At 39.2% G+C, this 17953-nt stretch overlaps 1 protein-coding gene across 1 annotated transcript in view; it reads right to left on the bottom strand.

Annotated features, from left to right (window-relative positions):
• MAP2K5 (mitogen-activated protein kinase kinase 5) overlaps positions 1-17953 on the bottom strand; it is a 267464-nt gene that overhangs the window by 97767 nt on the left and 151744 nt on the right. The window contains exons 13-15 of the mRNA XM_012658123.1: positions 16094-16167; positions 15079-15129; positions 6901-6972 (exon numbers count right to left, since the gene is read on the bottom strand). Of these exons, the coding sequence (XP_012513577.1) occupies positions 6901-6972; positions 15079-15129; positions 16094-16167 (197 nt within the window). The remainder of the gene's footprint in view (positions 1-6900; positions 6973-15078; positions 15130-16093; positions 16168-17953) is intronic.

The raw sequence follows: 17953 nt of genomic DNA, 5'->3' as shown, positions 1-17953 counted from the left end.
GGGTATAGAGAACAGTACAGTATTCCATGGATTTATTTTTAACTTGGTAAAGGTAATTCTAAAACTCACAAGAAAAACTCTTTTTGTCAAAACAATAGAACCCATAAAAATCTTCAGAAGATGGTGTTACTCTGTTGACAATGAGCTTATGTGGTGCTCTGAATATGTTCTTCACCTATTTTGAGACATTTTTCTAAGCCATGGTCCTTGTTTTCATCATTTAGCACATCATTCAAACCACTTCAGTAAAACAGTGGTCATGCTGAAGAGGGGTCTCAGAGGACTAGATGACATACCGATTAACCAAGCATATCAAGCCAGACTGTTCCATGTCTGGGACTCAAGAGACTGGTGTAGAGAGGAGGCAAATAATGGCAGAAAGTGTGAGGATCCAAGTAACAAGAGCGATAGACATGTGCTAAAGATTGGACTCTCAGATGGGCATGGTGGCACATGACTGTAGTTCTAGCTACTTGGGAGACTGAGGTGGAGCCCAGAAGTTCAAGGCTGAAGGGAGTTATGATTGAGCCAACAAACTCTATCCTGGATGACACGGCAAGACCCTGTTTCTCAAAAAAAAAAAAAAAAAGAAGAAATGGGGCTTTCTGTCTAACTCCTGTGGAAAAGTCTGGCAGAAGATTATTCACTACCAACCTTAACATGGTTTATAATAACCTCCCAGATAGAATCATAAACCAGAACACTTACTTGTACAACATACTCACTGACAATAAGAACACTACAAGACTGGCGTGGTGCCTTTTTAATGCACATGCATTGTCCTAGGTACTGCAAATGCAAAGCTAGAGGAGATGTATATTGACTTATTTTTTGACTTAAGAAGGGTCAACTTAAAATCCAGCTTTTGCAGATTTAACCGTTTACTTCCCACCTACAGATTTATGCTATGACTCGAATGACATAAGAATATGAATGCAGCAATTACTTAGTAAACAAAGAGAGTGGGACTCTCTTCTCAAGCCATTCTCTGGGAGAAGAGATAAGCACTGAACTAACTACCTATGAAATTAAGAAATTGCACCCTAAAATGTTTTAGGCAGCCCTACTCCTAAGGATTAAATAAAAGCATCAAACTTGGTAACATAAAGCCCTTATTATGTACCAAACTCATTTCATTTATTTATTTATTTTTTTAGAGACAGGGTCTTGCTCTGTTGGCCAGGCGAGAGTACAGTGGTGTGATCATAGCTCACTGTAGCCTCCAACTCCTGGGCTCAAGTGATCCTCCCACTTCAGCTTCCCGAGTGGCTGGGACTATAGGCATATGCTACTGTGCCAGGGCAAATTTCTTTTTTTTTATAGAGACGGAGTCTCGCTATGTTGCCCAGGCTAGTCTTGAACTGTGGGGCTCAAGCAATCTTCCCTCCTCATCCTCCCAAAGGGCTGGGATTACAGGTGTGAGCCACTGCACCTGGCCTCATTTTCTTTTAGCCCTAAAGTGTTAAATATCAACTATAAGGGTGAATAATCCTAAAAATTAGCCAGTGAACTGAATCAGTGTGAGCTTTCCAAAAGAGGCAAACAAATATTCTGGGGCAGGATTAACCCTCCCCAGAGGGTTTGTCCTAGTTTAGGAATTTGGTACCCTTGTTGGTGGGTCTCATTTCTTTTTTCTTCTTTTCTTTTTGCATTTCCACACTGATTCTTGTTGTCAAGGTTGAAGGAAGAACTGTAATTCCACATGGGTTCTCTTCCCCATCACAAAGTGAGCCCACACAAATGCCATATATGGCAATGACCTTTATTTGGTTCCAAAACTAATCCACAGGAGGGGAACTATGACACATTTAAAGATCTGAGTTAAAAACCACAAAAACAACAAAGGGGCCAAATTCTTCTCATCTAGTCAAAATGCCATGGGCTAATCAAGCTGAATAATCTCATTTTTTCCCTTCTTAAGAATAATTTCCACCTTTATGTTATATATCTGCCAACTACAAATACTACATACGGCTGAAAAAATCCTGCAAGAGACCCCCTTTATCCCATCAACAGAGGGATAGTGAACTGAAAGGAGATGGGAGTAATTCTGTTCCTGGATAAAAGATAGTCTGATATTAAAGATTCTTTGCTTAAGGCACAAATGTACCCGTCTGTGATTCTTTTTTAACAGCACATTTCAGGGGCATGTGGCATCATCTTTTATGAACGAGGTGGTGAGAGGCCTTGTTATGACTCCCCATGGGGACTGTGACGGCACATTAACAAGGGAAGGGGCAGTAGGAAGAAAGCAGGCAAGTCATTTTAGGAGTTTAAAACAACGAAGGCAATCTTCTGATTCTTGCATCACCAAACCTCAGAGATGAGAGTTTACGGAATTAGCGGAAGGGATGCTAGGGAGAGGTAGTAGTGACAGAAAACTCCAGCTCCCATTTTGTCTCTACTTGATTCCTGTGTAATTTCAGGGAATCCTTTGTTCAGTTTCCTACGTTTTTATCCAATTTTTTCTTTACCACAGGTACCCTAGAGGAATAAACTGGTTGACTCAAAACACTTTGAGGAAGGTATGTGTCAAATGGCAGTGAAACTGTACTAGGTGAGACCTTGCGTATGCTGACATGTGATCTCCCTGTAAGTGTTCATAGGGTCCACTCTCGAGTATGCTGGGGGATGTGGAGGGGACCCTCCATCTTTTCCCTCTTTCTCCTAGAGGCAAACTCCCTTCAGAAACAATCCTTTGCACTCAAATGTCAACTCCTTTGTGAAACTCCACCCCTCTTTCCCCTTGTGGCTCGGAGTTCTTCATAAACATCTCTACCGAAGACTTACCACGCTATTCTGGGCTTCAGGTGTCTTTCTTCTCTACCAGGGGTGGGCTCTTCTCAGCTTTGTGCACCCCACTCTCCAGGGCCTAGCGTGAGGCAAGTGCTTAAGTAAGAATTATAGAATGAATGGAAGTTTCTACTCTTTGGAGCCTACATCTAGAAAGAGAATCTTGTTTTCAAAAGGGAGCACAAACAGAAGAGAAGTAAAAAAAATTTTTTTTTTTTTTTTTTTTGAGACAAGGTCTCACTCTGTTGTCCTGGCTATAGTGCAGTGGTGCAATCATAGCTCATTGCAGCCTCGAACTCCTGGGTTCCAGCAATGCTCCCACCTCAATCTATGGAGTAGCTGGGACTACAGGTACATGCTACCAACCACACCTGCCCCATTTTTAAAATTTTTTGTAGAGACAGGGTCTTGCTACATTGCGCAGGCTGGTCTTGGACTCCTGGCCTCAAGTGTTCCTCCTGCCTCAGCCTCCCAAAGTGGTGGGATTATATGTGTGAGCCACCCATTCCTGGCTGAGAAGCAATTCTTTGCAAGCATTGACTATGTTCCAGAATGCAGTCTGTCCCTCAGATTTAAAAATGCTATTGAAATTCATACCTCTCTCTCTCTATAGTGATTTTAAACAGGACTTACACATCTATTCCAAGTGTACTGTGGTAAAAACAAAGAAGAATCTTGACCCTCGAGTACTTCTTTTGGACTAATTTCCCAAGCCCTTCGGTAATGTTCTCACTATATCGTCCCCTAAGGCAGGGGAAAAACCTCTGGGGTTCTCTTGTAACCTTCATTACTGAATCACCTTCAAATTCTCACCTATGGACTCAAAACCTCCTATTCCCCTTCCCTATCACATGTTTTTCTTTTCCTTGGACCCCGAATGAATAAGGTATAAAACACATGCCAGGGGCCTTATTCTATTCTCTAATGACTTACTGATTTACCACTTGGGTGGGTCACATGTTGTCGCTTGCTTGTCCGGTGGGTAATAAGCTCCTAGAAAGCACGGGCTGCCATCCTATAGTTCTTCTGAAGGCATTTAGTTCAGCATCGTGTACAAAGAGGTGCTCAATAACCCTTTCTGATGACCATGATCAGGTTCCACTTTACATCCTGTAACAACATCTCCTCCTCCTGCCGTAACACCCAGCTCCTTATCATCCATTTTAAAACACAGGGAGCATCAAAAGGCCTGGCCCTTCCTGGTCCTCACTCTCAACCATCTGGTCATCTGCCCACCACTTCACCACATGAGCCAACACACTCCTGTTGGCATTCGGGTGTCCCACACTCAACGCTGACACTTTTCCACACAGTTCCCTAGACCTAATCTTCCTCAATCTTACAAATTCAATGAGTATGTTTTCTTCAGTCCCCCAGAGACCATTCAATAGTTTACCTCTGGGATAAATGAACATGATAAACAAAATCTGAAATACATCAATGGCAATCTCCCTCCTTACACTACAAAGAATCAATCTCTTTTTAGTAATCTTTGCATCTCCAGCACCTAGTAAAATACTGGCAGACACACATTTTAACATGCAACATAAATAAACATAACTATGTTATATTTATTGGGCACCCATCTATCTACCTAAACCGATCTCACTGTTTCCACACCTGCCCCTCTATAGTCGTGCTCCACAGAGCACTCAGTGATCCTCTGGAAATGTAAGTCAGATCATTTACTCTCAGAGTAATATCTAAAGTCCTTAGCACGGCCCACAAAACTGTATATGATCTGGCCCCTGGCTACCTCTCTAAATTTATTTTTTTCCCATTGTTCCCTTGCCAACTCCACTTGAGTCACACTGGTCTCTCTGCTTTCCTTAAATATGCCAAACACACTCCATCTTAGTGCGTTTGTACTTGCTGCTACCAGGCGGCTCCCTCCATTAAAATGGTATTTTATCAGAGAGCACTAGCCTGCTTTCTTTTCCTCCAGGACTTACCACCACCTGACAAATTACATATTTGGTTATCCCTTTGTTTTCTGTCCTTCCCCTCATGCCCCAACCCTCACCAAATGTAACTTCATGAAAGCCAAGACTTGAGTGTCCTTTCATTACTCTATTCCCAGCACCTATGTGGTAGGCATTGCAGGAGCTCAACACATGGATGCAGAAAGGATGGATGGTGAACATTTTTTTTTTTTTTTTTTCTGAGACAGAGTCTCACTCTGTTGCCCGGGCTAGAGTGCCGTGGCATCGGCCTAACTCACAGCAACCTCAAATTCCTGGGCTCAAGTGATCCTTCTGCCTCAGACTCCCGAGTAGCTGGGACTACAGGCATGCGCCACCATGCCCGGCTAATTTTTCTATATATTTTTAGTTGTCCGATTAATTTCTTTCTATTTTTAGTAGAGACGGGGTCTGGCTCTTGCTCAGGCTGGTTTCGAACTCCTAAGCTCAAACAATCTGCCTGCCTCGGCCTTCCAGAGTGCTAGGATTACAGGCATGAGCCACCGCACTCGGCCGATGGTGAACATTTTATGTGCTCTAAATCTTAAATCTATTAGTTATGCTCTCTGACAGTATTGCTATGCCTCCGCATTTTATGCCATTTTATCACTGTTTTAGTCACAAACTCTAGAGATGTTGTGTAAAAATTAAGGAAAGACAATAGCAAAATCAGCAGCAGCAGAGCCACAGAATGTTAGTCTGGAAAGGGGCTGAGAGATCATTACTTTACAAATGAAGAAACTGAGGCCCAGTGAGGAACAGGGTCTTGCACAGAGTAACCTAAAAAACCAGTAGCAAACCTGGAAATGCAATGTAGGTCTTCTATTCTCAATCAAGGATTCTTATCTCTATACCATATAACTTCTCAATTGTTCTACACTATATCCAGCCATCTATAAAATAAAATCAATGACAATGATTTAAAATATGCAAAGGGAAATTATATGACAGCAAAGCCTGAGTCCCACAGCTCAAAAGCACTAGTTTCCCTTGAAATAGGGAGAACAGGCCTTCAGGATTCTGTTGGGAGACTCAGTCCTGAGATCTAACCACTATAATGGAAAACCTCTCAGCTGATGCATACATATTGTATTTCTTCTTAGATTCCCTTTTATGAGGAAGCACAGGAATATGGTTTAATGAACATTGACCACTTTATTTTTGCTTTCTTTTTGCCAGGGAGGTGAATTGAGTCTGAAGATATTTCCTTACAAATACAATTGCATCCATGCATTACAAAAATCCACAGAAAAAGTATCTGACTAAAAAAAGGTTATAAAATTGTGATTGCAACTCTATGATCTTATTTAAAGAGTCCTTTATACTTTTCTAAAAAGTCCTCCTTTATCTGAATCAATTTTTGAAGCACTGATGAGTATCTGGGTTCTATACTACAGTAATTCAACCTGAGCCAGATGTCCTCCTGATGTAAATCATATGCATTTCCTTATAGATCAATGGTTATTTTATAGAAATCTTAGCACAGAGTTCTAGTGGGGCCTACACTTAGCACACTAAAAGTCCATTCTAAATACAGCTATAAAGAATAAAGATATTAAAATTGTGTCACATACATAAATTCCCTTCCCCTTCTTCCCCTCCCTTATATCATACCACCCCTTACCCCACAAACACATACATATTAGAATGAGGTAGCTTTTTCTTTTTAAACAAACATATAGAATGTATACATCCAAATGAGTAGGGCCATACCTTTTAAATCACCTTTGGAAGTTATTCCAACAAGGTAAAGAATTTTTCTGTAATCTTCTTTTAGAACACAGGCTCTCTAGATTTAGTGTGCATAAGGATCACCCAGAGAACAGGTTAAGAATGCAGAATCTTAGAGATTGGGATTTAATTGCTCTTAGATGGGGTTAGGGAACCTGTATTTTTAACAAGCACTCCAGGTAAGTCCTATACAAGTGATCTGTGAGAAACAGCACTTTAGAATAACCTCTAGAGTCAGTTCACAAGCCATAAAGGATATAAAAATAAAGACTTTAGAGTTGAACTCTGTGTGTATGTATACATAACACACTAAAGTTTTATTTTATTTTACTTTCAAAATCTTCATTCTTCCTGATTGAACAAGTAAGTACAGACATGCATGCACAGAAGTGTCTATCTGCAAACAACAACATACCTCCATGAAAGAGATTCCTAAGCTCCAGACATCAGAATGGATTCCATACTGCTCCCCTGAAATTCTTTCAGGCTGTAAGAAAACAGAATGGAGCTTGTGAGTTGATGTACACTACTCCAGCAAATACACACACTGAACATGAGCTCAGCTAAGGTGGGGAGCCACCAACATTTGCACAGAATTTTATGGACAGGAAAACAATGTTACATGTATGTATATGTGTATGTATGTATATTATATAGGTAATATATAGAAATTATGTGTGTGTGTGTGTGTGTGTGTGTGTGTGTGTGTGTATAAAATCTCACTGAATCCTCACAAAGCTTCGGTGAGGAAGACTTTATTATCTCTCTTTCATAGATAAGAAAACAGAAGCTCAGAGTAGTGAAATAGTTTAGGCAAGGTCCTAAGCTAGTGAATGAGAAAAGAATTAAACCCAGGTCTTCTCTCTCCAAATCCAGTGGTCTTAGTTGTGGAGTGAGAAATCAAACAATATTATACAATATTATCACTTACTTGTATTTTGATAGGTGGGTCTGGAACACTAGGGTTTAATTTTTTAACTTTTTATTTGGAAATAATTTCAAACTTACAGGAAAGTTAAAAGAAAAAGACTAGTGCAGAGAACATCTATAATTCCTTCAGCCAGATTCACTTACTATTCAAAATTTTCTTCCATTTATCAGGATTTCTTTTGACATGAACCAAGGAACAGTTTGAAAGGTCCATTTGGTATCTTAGTCCTCCACTCCAGATGTGTAGGAAATACCTGGTTTAGAAAGCTGCTACATGCACCCTCTGTACTGCAACAGGAATAATTTCATACAGAGAGCAGGTGCTTCCTGATCTATCCCTCCAGGATATGGCATTCAGTATGGTACTTGACGGAAGTCTTTGGAATGAACACACGAACAAATTAATAAGAGAAACCGAGGTCTCACAAGGTGGAACGACCACTGAAGGTCACAGAGCTAATCACAGCAGGGCTGGGATCATAACCCACACTCCATTATCCAGTGCTAGCTAGCTCAACAGGTACTAGGATATATTCACATACACCTAAAATCCTCTAGAATCGTTAAAGAAACAACCAAATGTTGCCTTACTCCCTGTCCTTTTTTCCTTCCTCTTTCCATTTCTTCATTCCACTGGCTAACGGGTATCAATATATAGCACTTCATTGAGAATATAGAAAAAACAAACATACAAACAAAAGTGGAAGCCATGTACAAAATATTTTGGCAGAATCAACGATGAGATTAAATACATTCATTACATTTGCCTACTGAACTACCAATACAAATGCAAACTGTAAGCTGCTAATAAAACATAGAAGAATTAAGTTAAATTAAAAAAAGAAAAAAATAGAAAAAGTGATGATGTTAACAGATATTAAGTGGCAAATAAGAGAACTCCTTAAGGATGAGATCCTGACAACTTCTCTTTGGAGAAATTATTCTTGCAATAAGCTAACAAAACAAGATTACTGTTGTAATGCAGTGCTTGAGAAAATGCTCAGCGAAAGCAGGTAGCAAGCTCGGTAGCAAGCTCCATGGGTCTATCCTAACAAATTAAGGTATATAGGGATTAGGAAGTGTTCCCAGGGCCCTGGAACTGACTTAGACAAAAGATGAGCCCCAATACATTCTGAATTTACGGAGCCAGGATTTAATGGCCTGAGGCCACACAATTCAAAGCTGTTCTCACACTTGAAGCCAAGGTGGCCTATCCTGTCCTCTCCCCTCAAAAACAAAATGAAACAGAACAAAACGAACCACCAGGTACCACACTGCTGACAGAAGATCTGTGATGGACATTTTGCGGTTAAAAAGCTAAAGCTGGGGTTACTTTCTCACATGACAGCTGTCACCAATGTGGAAAGCTAAATAATAGGAAAAACATGACTCTCATCCAAAGCACTTCTGTACTGGGCGTTAAGTGATGAGCAAAGAAAAAGAAACAGAAAACCCTGGCCTGTTCTTAGTAAGAACGATAAAGAGCGGTGATGATCTAAAAAGCAGAATTTATGGAGGATCTCAAAGGGCAGTGGCTTCAAGCTGGCACTCGCACTGCACTCCCTCCAGCTGTCCTCTGTTACTAGGCACTTACCAGGACCCACATTTAGTTAACTAATCCCAGGACTGTCTCTGTTTACAATACAAGGGTTTATACTTAGCAAAAAAATCAAGGTACCGCCCTTTTCTCTTCTGAAAAAGGAGTTTCTGCTCAGAGTTATGCTACTCAGAAAATTAACAAAGCAGGCACAAATACTAATACTTTAGGCTAGCTGCTAGAATGTAATCAATAATTCATATCACAAGCGATGGGGATTTTTTTTTTTAAGTTGGCAGGATCCCTGTGTTGGTAGGACAGCATACTGGTTCAATGGGGCTTTGGAGTCAGATTGCTCCAACTCACATCTGTCATCCTGTTCTCTAATTCTCTCTTCTCCTGTGTCCAATATGCTATCAAATACAGTGAGTTTCTAATTTTAATCTATTAATAAGAAGTTTCGTCTGACATTTTTCAGATTTACTATGTCACTTTTAAAATTTGTGATCTTAAGTCTGTGGGCAACTGTTTCTGCTGCCTGTTCTTGCTGCTGGATGTTCATGTTGCTTTGTTTTCTTTTGTCCCTTTGACTGCTTGCTAGTTATTCCTCTTGAAAGAAAAATTTTGGAGAGGTTCTCTTGAGGCTTAAGGTGGATATGCCCACCTCAAACCAAGTCCTCAGCATGAAGTGCCTTGTCCAATTCAGGTCATATATACATATATACAGGGAGCAAATCTATGTCAGGGCTAGTCTATGGTCACAACTTTTCCCACTTTTCCCTTTTCTCCTGCTCCTCTGCTTATTTCCAAAATGCCTCCTCTTCAGCTTCCTGGGACTGGGTAAGGAGGAGCAGCTTTTTAGATCCTACTTTGCCCTCACACTGAGGTGAGCCATTTCGGCTTCCAGCATGGAATGGGGAAGATCTCCTCTGAGACCTTCTGCCTCAGGTGGACCCTGGGGCTTGACCTTTGCCCCTCTGCCTGAGTGTGGCATGGGCAAATGCCCTCTGGAGTAGCATCGATGGCGCTCCTTCCGCTTTCCTCTCTGTTGAAGGATTTCATTCAAAAATTGTCCTGGGAGTTCCCTATTGTCTTTTTTAGTTCTTCAGTGCATTTGAGATGGTTTTAAAAAAGCTGTTAACTAGCATTTTTCAACAGAAGAAGTGATCCAAATAACCTAGCTTGGGCTATTAGCAGAAACTAGAAGCTGGTGTCCTAATTAAATCTTGCCTTTCACAATGTGCCAACACTGAGACGCTGGGCTAAAGTTATTTCTCCTTTGGTTTCCTCATCTTTAAAATGAAGATAATAATAATAATAATAATACACATACCTCGTGGGGTTGTGTGAAGATTAAATTCAGTACATGCCACACAGGAATACTCAGTAAACGTTAGCCTCCTTCCAATCATCACCACAACCTTTACTACGACTGCATGAGCACAGCCAATCGAGTTGGATCATGCAATCTATGCAGGTTTTATTTCAGATAAAAACAACTTTCAAGGATTGGAATAGTCTGGGCAGAAAACAACGTTCTGGAAATAATAGTAGTCATTTAGATTGACTTTCTGATCCCAAAGGATAAATATCTGAGTAAGATTTTTTTTAATTTCAAAACTTCAGTTATTCATAATAATGTCAAAGTTTTATATGTGATTTTTAAAAACTATAATAAATCACTAGGACTGAATACTTGGTTAAAGTTTTAGGGACTTTTATCTTAAAAACAGAATAAAATTTTTAGTAATTAGAACTTTTGAGAAATGGTTTAATTTAATATAAGCCCCAAGCTTATGGACCCTTCATTTCATAATCCTTCTGGATGAAATTCTTTTAAAATGTAGTTGAAAATCTTTCATGCTTTGGATGAAAGTGTCTACTGAACCTAATTATCTGGCCCTATGACACTCACTTTCCAGGTCTTGGTGTCCTCATTTGGTCAACATGGATGTTGGGTCAAGATGACTTTACAAGTCTTCTACAAGTTCCACTGGTTAATGTGTCCATAAGTTGTTTGTTTTTTTTTGAAGACAGGGTCTTGCTCTGTTGCTAGGGCTGGAGTGCAGTGGTGTCAACATAGCTCACAGCGACCTCAAACTCCTTGGCTCAAGCAATCCTCCTGCCTCAGCCTCCCGAGTAGCTGGGATTATAGACATCCACCACCACACCTGGATAATTTTTTTATTTTTTGGTAGAGACAGGGATCTCGCTATTGCCCAGGCTGGTCTCCAACTCCTGGGCTCAAGTGATCCTCCTGCCTTGGCCTCCCAAAGAGCTAGAATTACAGGCGTGAGCCCCTGTGCTTGGCTCAGTTTTGGTTTTGGTTTTATTTTTAATCACTGAGGATGTTACAGAAGACTTCCTGTCTTTTTCCTAATTATTTTTCTTGTATCTTACACTTCAGGTTATAGGAGAATAAAGTGAGATTGTTTATACATACAGAGCTATTTTCTTCTGCTTTATTTTCTTTTCAATATTTGGGTGGCCTAGCTGGCTGTATTTGAGTAATTTGGGGCCTTCTATACCTTACAATACAAGTAAGATTCTTAATACAAAAAGTTAAGTGCTCTGCTTTTAATTAGTGAACAAGACACTTTCAAAATGCAGCTTTCATGAACTAATTCATTTATTTGGCACTGTGTGAGGGACTGAACATACAGAATGAGCAGAATAAATCCTGCCCCTATGAAGTTCACAGTCTAGATTAGGAAAGGCACATAAATAATATGGATATAAACAGAAGCACAGTAATAATGACTTCAGTCTCTGGAGGCAGATTACTTAGGTTTGAGTCCTGACTCTGCCACTTATTAACTGTGTGAACTTAGGTAGGTCATTTAACTTCTCTTGCCTCAGTTTCCTCACCTATAAAATGAGAGTAATATATTGCCTACTTCATAGTGTTGTGAGGATTTAAAGAGTTAATATATGTAAGAGTTTAGAAGAGTGATTGGCACATAGTGCTAATTGTTAGCTATTATTATTATTGATATTATTATCAGTGTACAGAAGTATGTATAAGTATAAAGTGAGGGAAGATGTAAAATGAGGGCATTACATCAGATGCTCTCTAATTATGTATTCCCATAATTTATTGTCTTCTTCCCCACCTCCCCATGCCCACCCACGCCTTCTATTTCTGAGCCTTTGCTTATCCCTCCACAGTGATCTCTCTCTTCTGTAAGTGCTCTTTTCACATACTGTTTAAACGATCAAATTTTTGCACTGTATGCCTTCCTATTTTCTAAATATATGTTTAGTCCAAATTCAATCTTTGTTATGTCACACATAATGCTGCTATATATGATGTCATGTTTCCTATTTCACGCAGTCTTATCTAGATTATAGAGTAATTCCATTATACCTGACTAACAGCATGGAAAGTGCTCAGTAAATACTGTTTGATTAATTGAAGGTACTCCATTTCAGATACAGTTTTCACTGGCATAGACCACGGGCTGGCAAACTTTCTCTGTAAAGGGCCAGATAGTAAATACATTTCACTTTGTGGGCCATATGGTCTCTGCTGCAACAGTCACAACTACTCGATTCTGCCACTATAGTGCTAAAGCAGCCATGCACAAAATAGAAACAAATGGGCACAACCAAGTTCCAATAAAACTTTATTTACAAAAACAGGCAGTAAGCTGAATTTGGCCTGAGAGCTATAGTTCTGACAGTTGGCATAGATCCTCATGTGTAACTCAAAATTATAGAACAGACCAGCTAAAAACAAGGACCAGTTGTGGTTATGAAAAAAAAAAAGCCCAGCCCTTCTCCCTCCAGAGACTGTCAGCAAATAAAAGGCAGGGACTAATACCCATACTTAGAATAATACAGGCTATTTCCATTTTCCCCACCCACAACATTTGATTTCGTACCATCTAGGTAAGTACTTGGCCAACGAGAGCCTCCTACTGACTTTTAAGCAAAGGTCTCACTCTCCGGGGATCACTGTTCCTTTCCTAGGTATCTTATGCTTTTTATAGCTTGAAACATAAAGTTGATGACTAGAATTCACTCACCCAAGAAGCAAAGCAATTTTAGCTTTGCCAATCTGAGCTAATGTTTCATAATTTTAATCCTCACATTTTCAATTAACAGATGGACACATCACATTCATCCATAAACAAAAAGGAAAAAAGTAATTTCTTTAATGTGCACCTGGGAAAGACAACTGTAATCTGGATTTATACATTCAAATATAATGCAATTTAATTATTAGAGCAATTTAAAGCTAATAAAAACTTGCTGGGTAGTTGAGAAGTTGTTTCATTTATAGTTTTTTTTGGGTTTTTTAAAAATCACCATGTTTCATATTCTTTCTAAGACTGAAACTATAGCATTCAGCAAGGCATTGTTAACTATCGTGGCTTACAATTCTCATCTAACCTGGTAGATAGAGCAAGAAGGGAGATTAAATTGTATAAAACTACAGTCTGAGCAACATACCAAGATTCTGTCTCTACAAAAAAATAGAAAAATTAGCAAGGCATGGTGGCGCGTGCTTGTAGTCCTAGCTACTCAGGAGGTTGAGGCAGGAGAATAAGTAGAGCCCAGGAGTTTGAGGTTGCAGTGAACTATGATGACACCATTGCACTCTAGCCCAAGCAACAGAGCAAGACCCTGTCTCAAAAACAAACAAACAAAAAAACCCCACCAAAAAACCCGAACAACACATATGATGACTTCAGAGGTTGATCTTTTTCTCACGTTACCTCAAAAAATAAAAGAATAAGAAAGTATAAATTAAAAAAAATACTGCAAGACAAAAATTAACTATTCTGGGATTTGAATGAAAACAAAATGCTTTGTATTTTTCTGAGAATAAGATTTAGGGTTCTATCCTTAAATCTTTTAATCAAGATAATGCATGAACAAAGATTACTAAGATCCATAGTTCTGTTCATACTAATGTTGTTTAATTTCATGACACATAAACAAAGGCTATTAGAAGTAAAAGGGACTACCTAATAGATCTAGAGCCCTCAGGATAAAATTAACCCTAAGATGTTAAAAAAAGACAAAACTTTGCTCCAAAAATGGTAGCAGATAAGCTTCCGTTTTGGCTTTCTCCTTCCCTTTCTCTGTCTCCCTCTTTTTTTTTTTTTTTTTTTTGAGACACGGTCTCACTCCATTGCCCAACCATTGCCCAAGCTACTAGAATGCAGAGGCACAATCATAGCTCACTGCAACCTCAAATTCCTGGTATCAAACGATTCTCCTGCCTCAGCCTCCCGAATAGCTGGGACTACAGGCATGCACCACCACACTCAGCTAATTTTTCTATTTTTTGTAGAGACGGGGATCTTGGCTCTTGCCCAGGTTGGTCTTGAACTCCTGGTCTCAAGCAATCCCCCTGCCTTGGCCTCCCAAAGCACTAGGATTATTGGCATGAGCCACCTCACCTGGTCTTCCCTCCCACTCTTAAAGTGATTGTGGAAACCAACAAACTAAAGCATTTTTATGGACACAAATAACTTCCCTTACTCAAAAGTTAAGAAAAAGAGGTCAAAGCCAAGTCCATATTGGTCTTTGAAACAACTCTACGCTTCTAATTTTTATTCTTGGTAAATTTATTTCAGGGAAACTAAGTAAGTTATCTTATAACAGGCATGAATTCAACAACTAAACAAAATATAGATGTACAAGTTCTAAGGGAATTGCCTGCTAAGCCCTTACATTCAGAGATCTATAAATAAAATTTGGCTATATCTATAATTTAATTTTGATCTGGTGACAAAACATGTTTCTATTCCTGGGAAAAATAACCAATCTTATTGACTGATATTTTGGCATACTTTAGGGTTAATTAAATAAGCAATGTAGAAAAGCAGCCAGTATGCTATAAGGTGCAATTTTTCTGTAGGATTAAAATTCAAAACTCCGCAATTTTATACTTGAACCAACCAGTTAAGTCAACAAAGTCAGATGAGTTGATAGCTCCTATATAAACCTTAACGTCTTTTAGAAAGACTTAAAAATCAAATCATGGCTGGATTGACTTTGTAATTTATATCTTCTAGGCTAAAGCTGTGGAATTAATTCAAGAATTATACATTACCAAGTACATAAAGATAAAGATGTTGGTTTTAAATGTTATTTTTGCATAAGTTTACTTACCGCCATATAAGCATTTGTTCCAACATACGTCTTGGCTATAGAATTCACCAGCTATGAGACAAAACAGTCTGTTAGAACAATATAAAGATAATGTGGAAATAAAATGGGCAATTATTCCTCATTTAACCTACAATCATCATTCCTATAAATCAACTAAAAATTATGTAAAAGGGAGCAAATTTATCTACAAAGGCATTAAAAATGATTAAATCTCTCTTTTCTTTTGAATGTGATATCCAATTTAAACAAGCACAACATTACAGTTTATAGCAGATAACCTTAAACAATTCACTTAAGCAGGATGCTTATCGCTTTAGTACCCCAAACCCGCCTGATATAAAAAGTCAATTTGAAGTAGAATTTGAACACACTCATTTTTTAGTCAGATGGCTCAAGATGTGGATGAAGCCCCACGCATTACTAGAATGAAATGAACACTAAATACGCTGGAGGGATAACAGACTTTGACAACTCATAATACGACGATGACCTTTGCTTTGGTCTTCGTGTTTGGCTGGGAGTAAAGGTGGCTGCAATTCAAATCAACATCACAGCACGCTCATGGGTCACTATCACTGGAGTTCTCAGGGGAGGCCCAAAATGGAAATTAATTAAAATTTGTGCTGCACATTGTAATGGCCCTCCACCATTGTTGCTCCCAATATTAATTTTTATTGTGGGCCAGTTGGGCTCCCCAGGCACAGCTCCCACTCTGCCCTCCCTTTTGTCTGGCCAAAACGCTTTCATATCAAAGCCGCATATCAATGAAGTTTGCTATTCGTAAGTAGTAATTACAATATCAGCAGTTTTTACTGTCATTAAACAATGAACAATCATATTCTGATGAAGGAAACTCGCCCAGAGATTAAAAATGAATAACACAATCCCAGCCGAGGAAAAGATACAGAGTTTCTGTTTGTCTGGTAGCTAGGTGATTTTTCAATCCAGAGAGTAGACTGAAAATAAAAAGTGGCTGGTGCAGAGAGGAGACCACATTGGGAAGAAAAAGACCTACCTGAGTGCTAACTCCAAAATCACACAGCTTCACTTGTCCTCTTGTGTTTACTAGCATATTGGAAGGCTTCACATCTAAAAAGGGACCAGAAAAGTCCACGTAACTAATTCCATATCTACCGTGCTTGTTTTTAAAAAGCATACATGTACACCATACCACATTGCAGAAATGACATCATCTGCTCAATCCGAAATTCTAATCACAAATTTAATGCAAAGCATTTTATCTGGAGGCAAAATGTAAGGTCCTAACTCCTCTACCTCCAACCAATTCAGGTTTCTATAGAAGCAAGGGTTTATTTTAAGTGAAAGTCAAATCAAATCTTGGCTTCTTACAACAACAGTAAATACATTCATCATCCTATTCCTATCCTTTCAGGAAAAGTAGATAGATAAGAAAATGTAATCTTCTTGCAAAGAATTTGCACAAAAGATTAGCTTTGCTTTATATGTGTAACCATCAAGCTAGCCCTCCCATTTAAGTAGTAAGGCTGAAGGGAAGTCAACAAGGAAAAAAATCATTCCTATGTTGCTGGTAACAGGTCATGTCTGAGTGAAATAATGAGAAAATGAATGCAGTATTGCTATTTCCCATGCTTTATGTGACAAATACTACTTCAGATAATACTCAGAAATTGATCTAAAAGATGTCTGTGTGTGCATGCATGCACTTGTCCGTCTTTGTTTCTTTTATCCTTCTCTTCCTTACATCATTTTTGACGGCTGTTAGTTAACAAAAGAATTGACATAGCTTTCACCAAAGCAGTCAGTCGCTAAATAATGACACAAAGGATTTCTGTGAAGCATCATCAGTGACAACAATGGGTCTTTTCAGGAATTCAGGGAGCCCACAAAAACCATCCAAGCAGGACAAGAGCACACCACTTTTGTTGGTTACAGAGCAGCATCCGCTTCAACGCTTCATCTTTAAGGGCAAAAGCGGTTCTAGAACAGACAATTGGTTATATTTCATATAACATATAACCTTAACCACCCTGAGACTGAACAAGAGGCTCAATTTTTTCACGTAAAGTTTAAAAAATAATCTGCAAATGAGTTACTCTCCCCCCGACCCTCCATCCTGCAAAAGAGTACCCCAACAAAATATCTTGCCAAGAGGAGGTCTTAGTTCAAATTTCAAGTTCAAATACAGTAATCTACAATTATTGAACCCTGTGACAGGCAATGTGCTAGGCACAGTGTCAAACATTAGGTCACTTAGTGTTGTCTGACTGACTGAATTTGAGTGTAAGCTCCATGAAGGCAGGGACTTTATCTCTTTTATTGATTATTGTATTTCCAGTCCCTGGAAAAATGCCAGGCTTACAGTAGGTGTTTAATAAATATTTGTCGAATCACTAAGTGAACAGATGAATGGCAACCATGAGCACATATATTATTTTGTATTGATGACTCTGTTTCAGTGATGAGCGGCAAACCATAGAACACGTCTCTGTGGCATGTCCTTCAGATAACACACGCTATAACGTCTGTTGGGGAGGGGGTGGTTTTCCGTCTGAATACAAGTCGGTATGCCCAGGTAGGTACAAGCTCTTTTACCAACTAGTCTCTCAACCTCCAGTTTTCCCCTAATCGCAGTATACTTCTTATACCACCATCACATTAAACCTTAAATATACCACTTTCACTACATCACTTCTCTCCTTAAAGAGGAAGTTAAATATTCCCCGGCATGCTCCCCACCCACCAGAAGGTGAACTCCTTAGAACAGGGCTGTGCTTTCAAGTGTGCTCCGGCAGTCAGTACAACACAGCACAGACAGCCACACCAGACACTGAATAAATGTTTGCTGAACTGAAACAAATGTTAGATTCTACATAGCCTGGTCTTATTTTCCAAA

Source organism: Propithecus coquereli, unplaced genomic scaffold (assembly GCF_000956105.1).
Source record: "Propithecus coquereli isolate 6110/MARCELLA unplaced genomic scaffold, Pcoq_1.0 Scaffold573, whole genome shotgun sequence".
NCBI lineage: Eukaryota > Metazoa > Chordata > Mammalia > Primates > Indriidae > Propithecus > Propithecus coquereli.
This window is presented reverse-complemented; position numbering and strand designations above follow the sequence as displayed.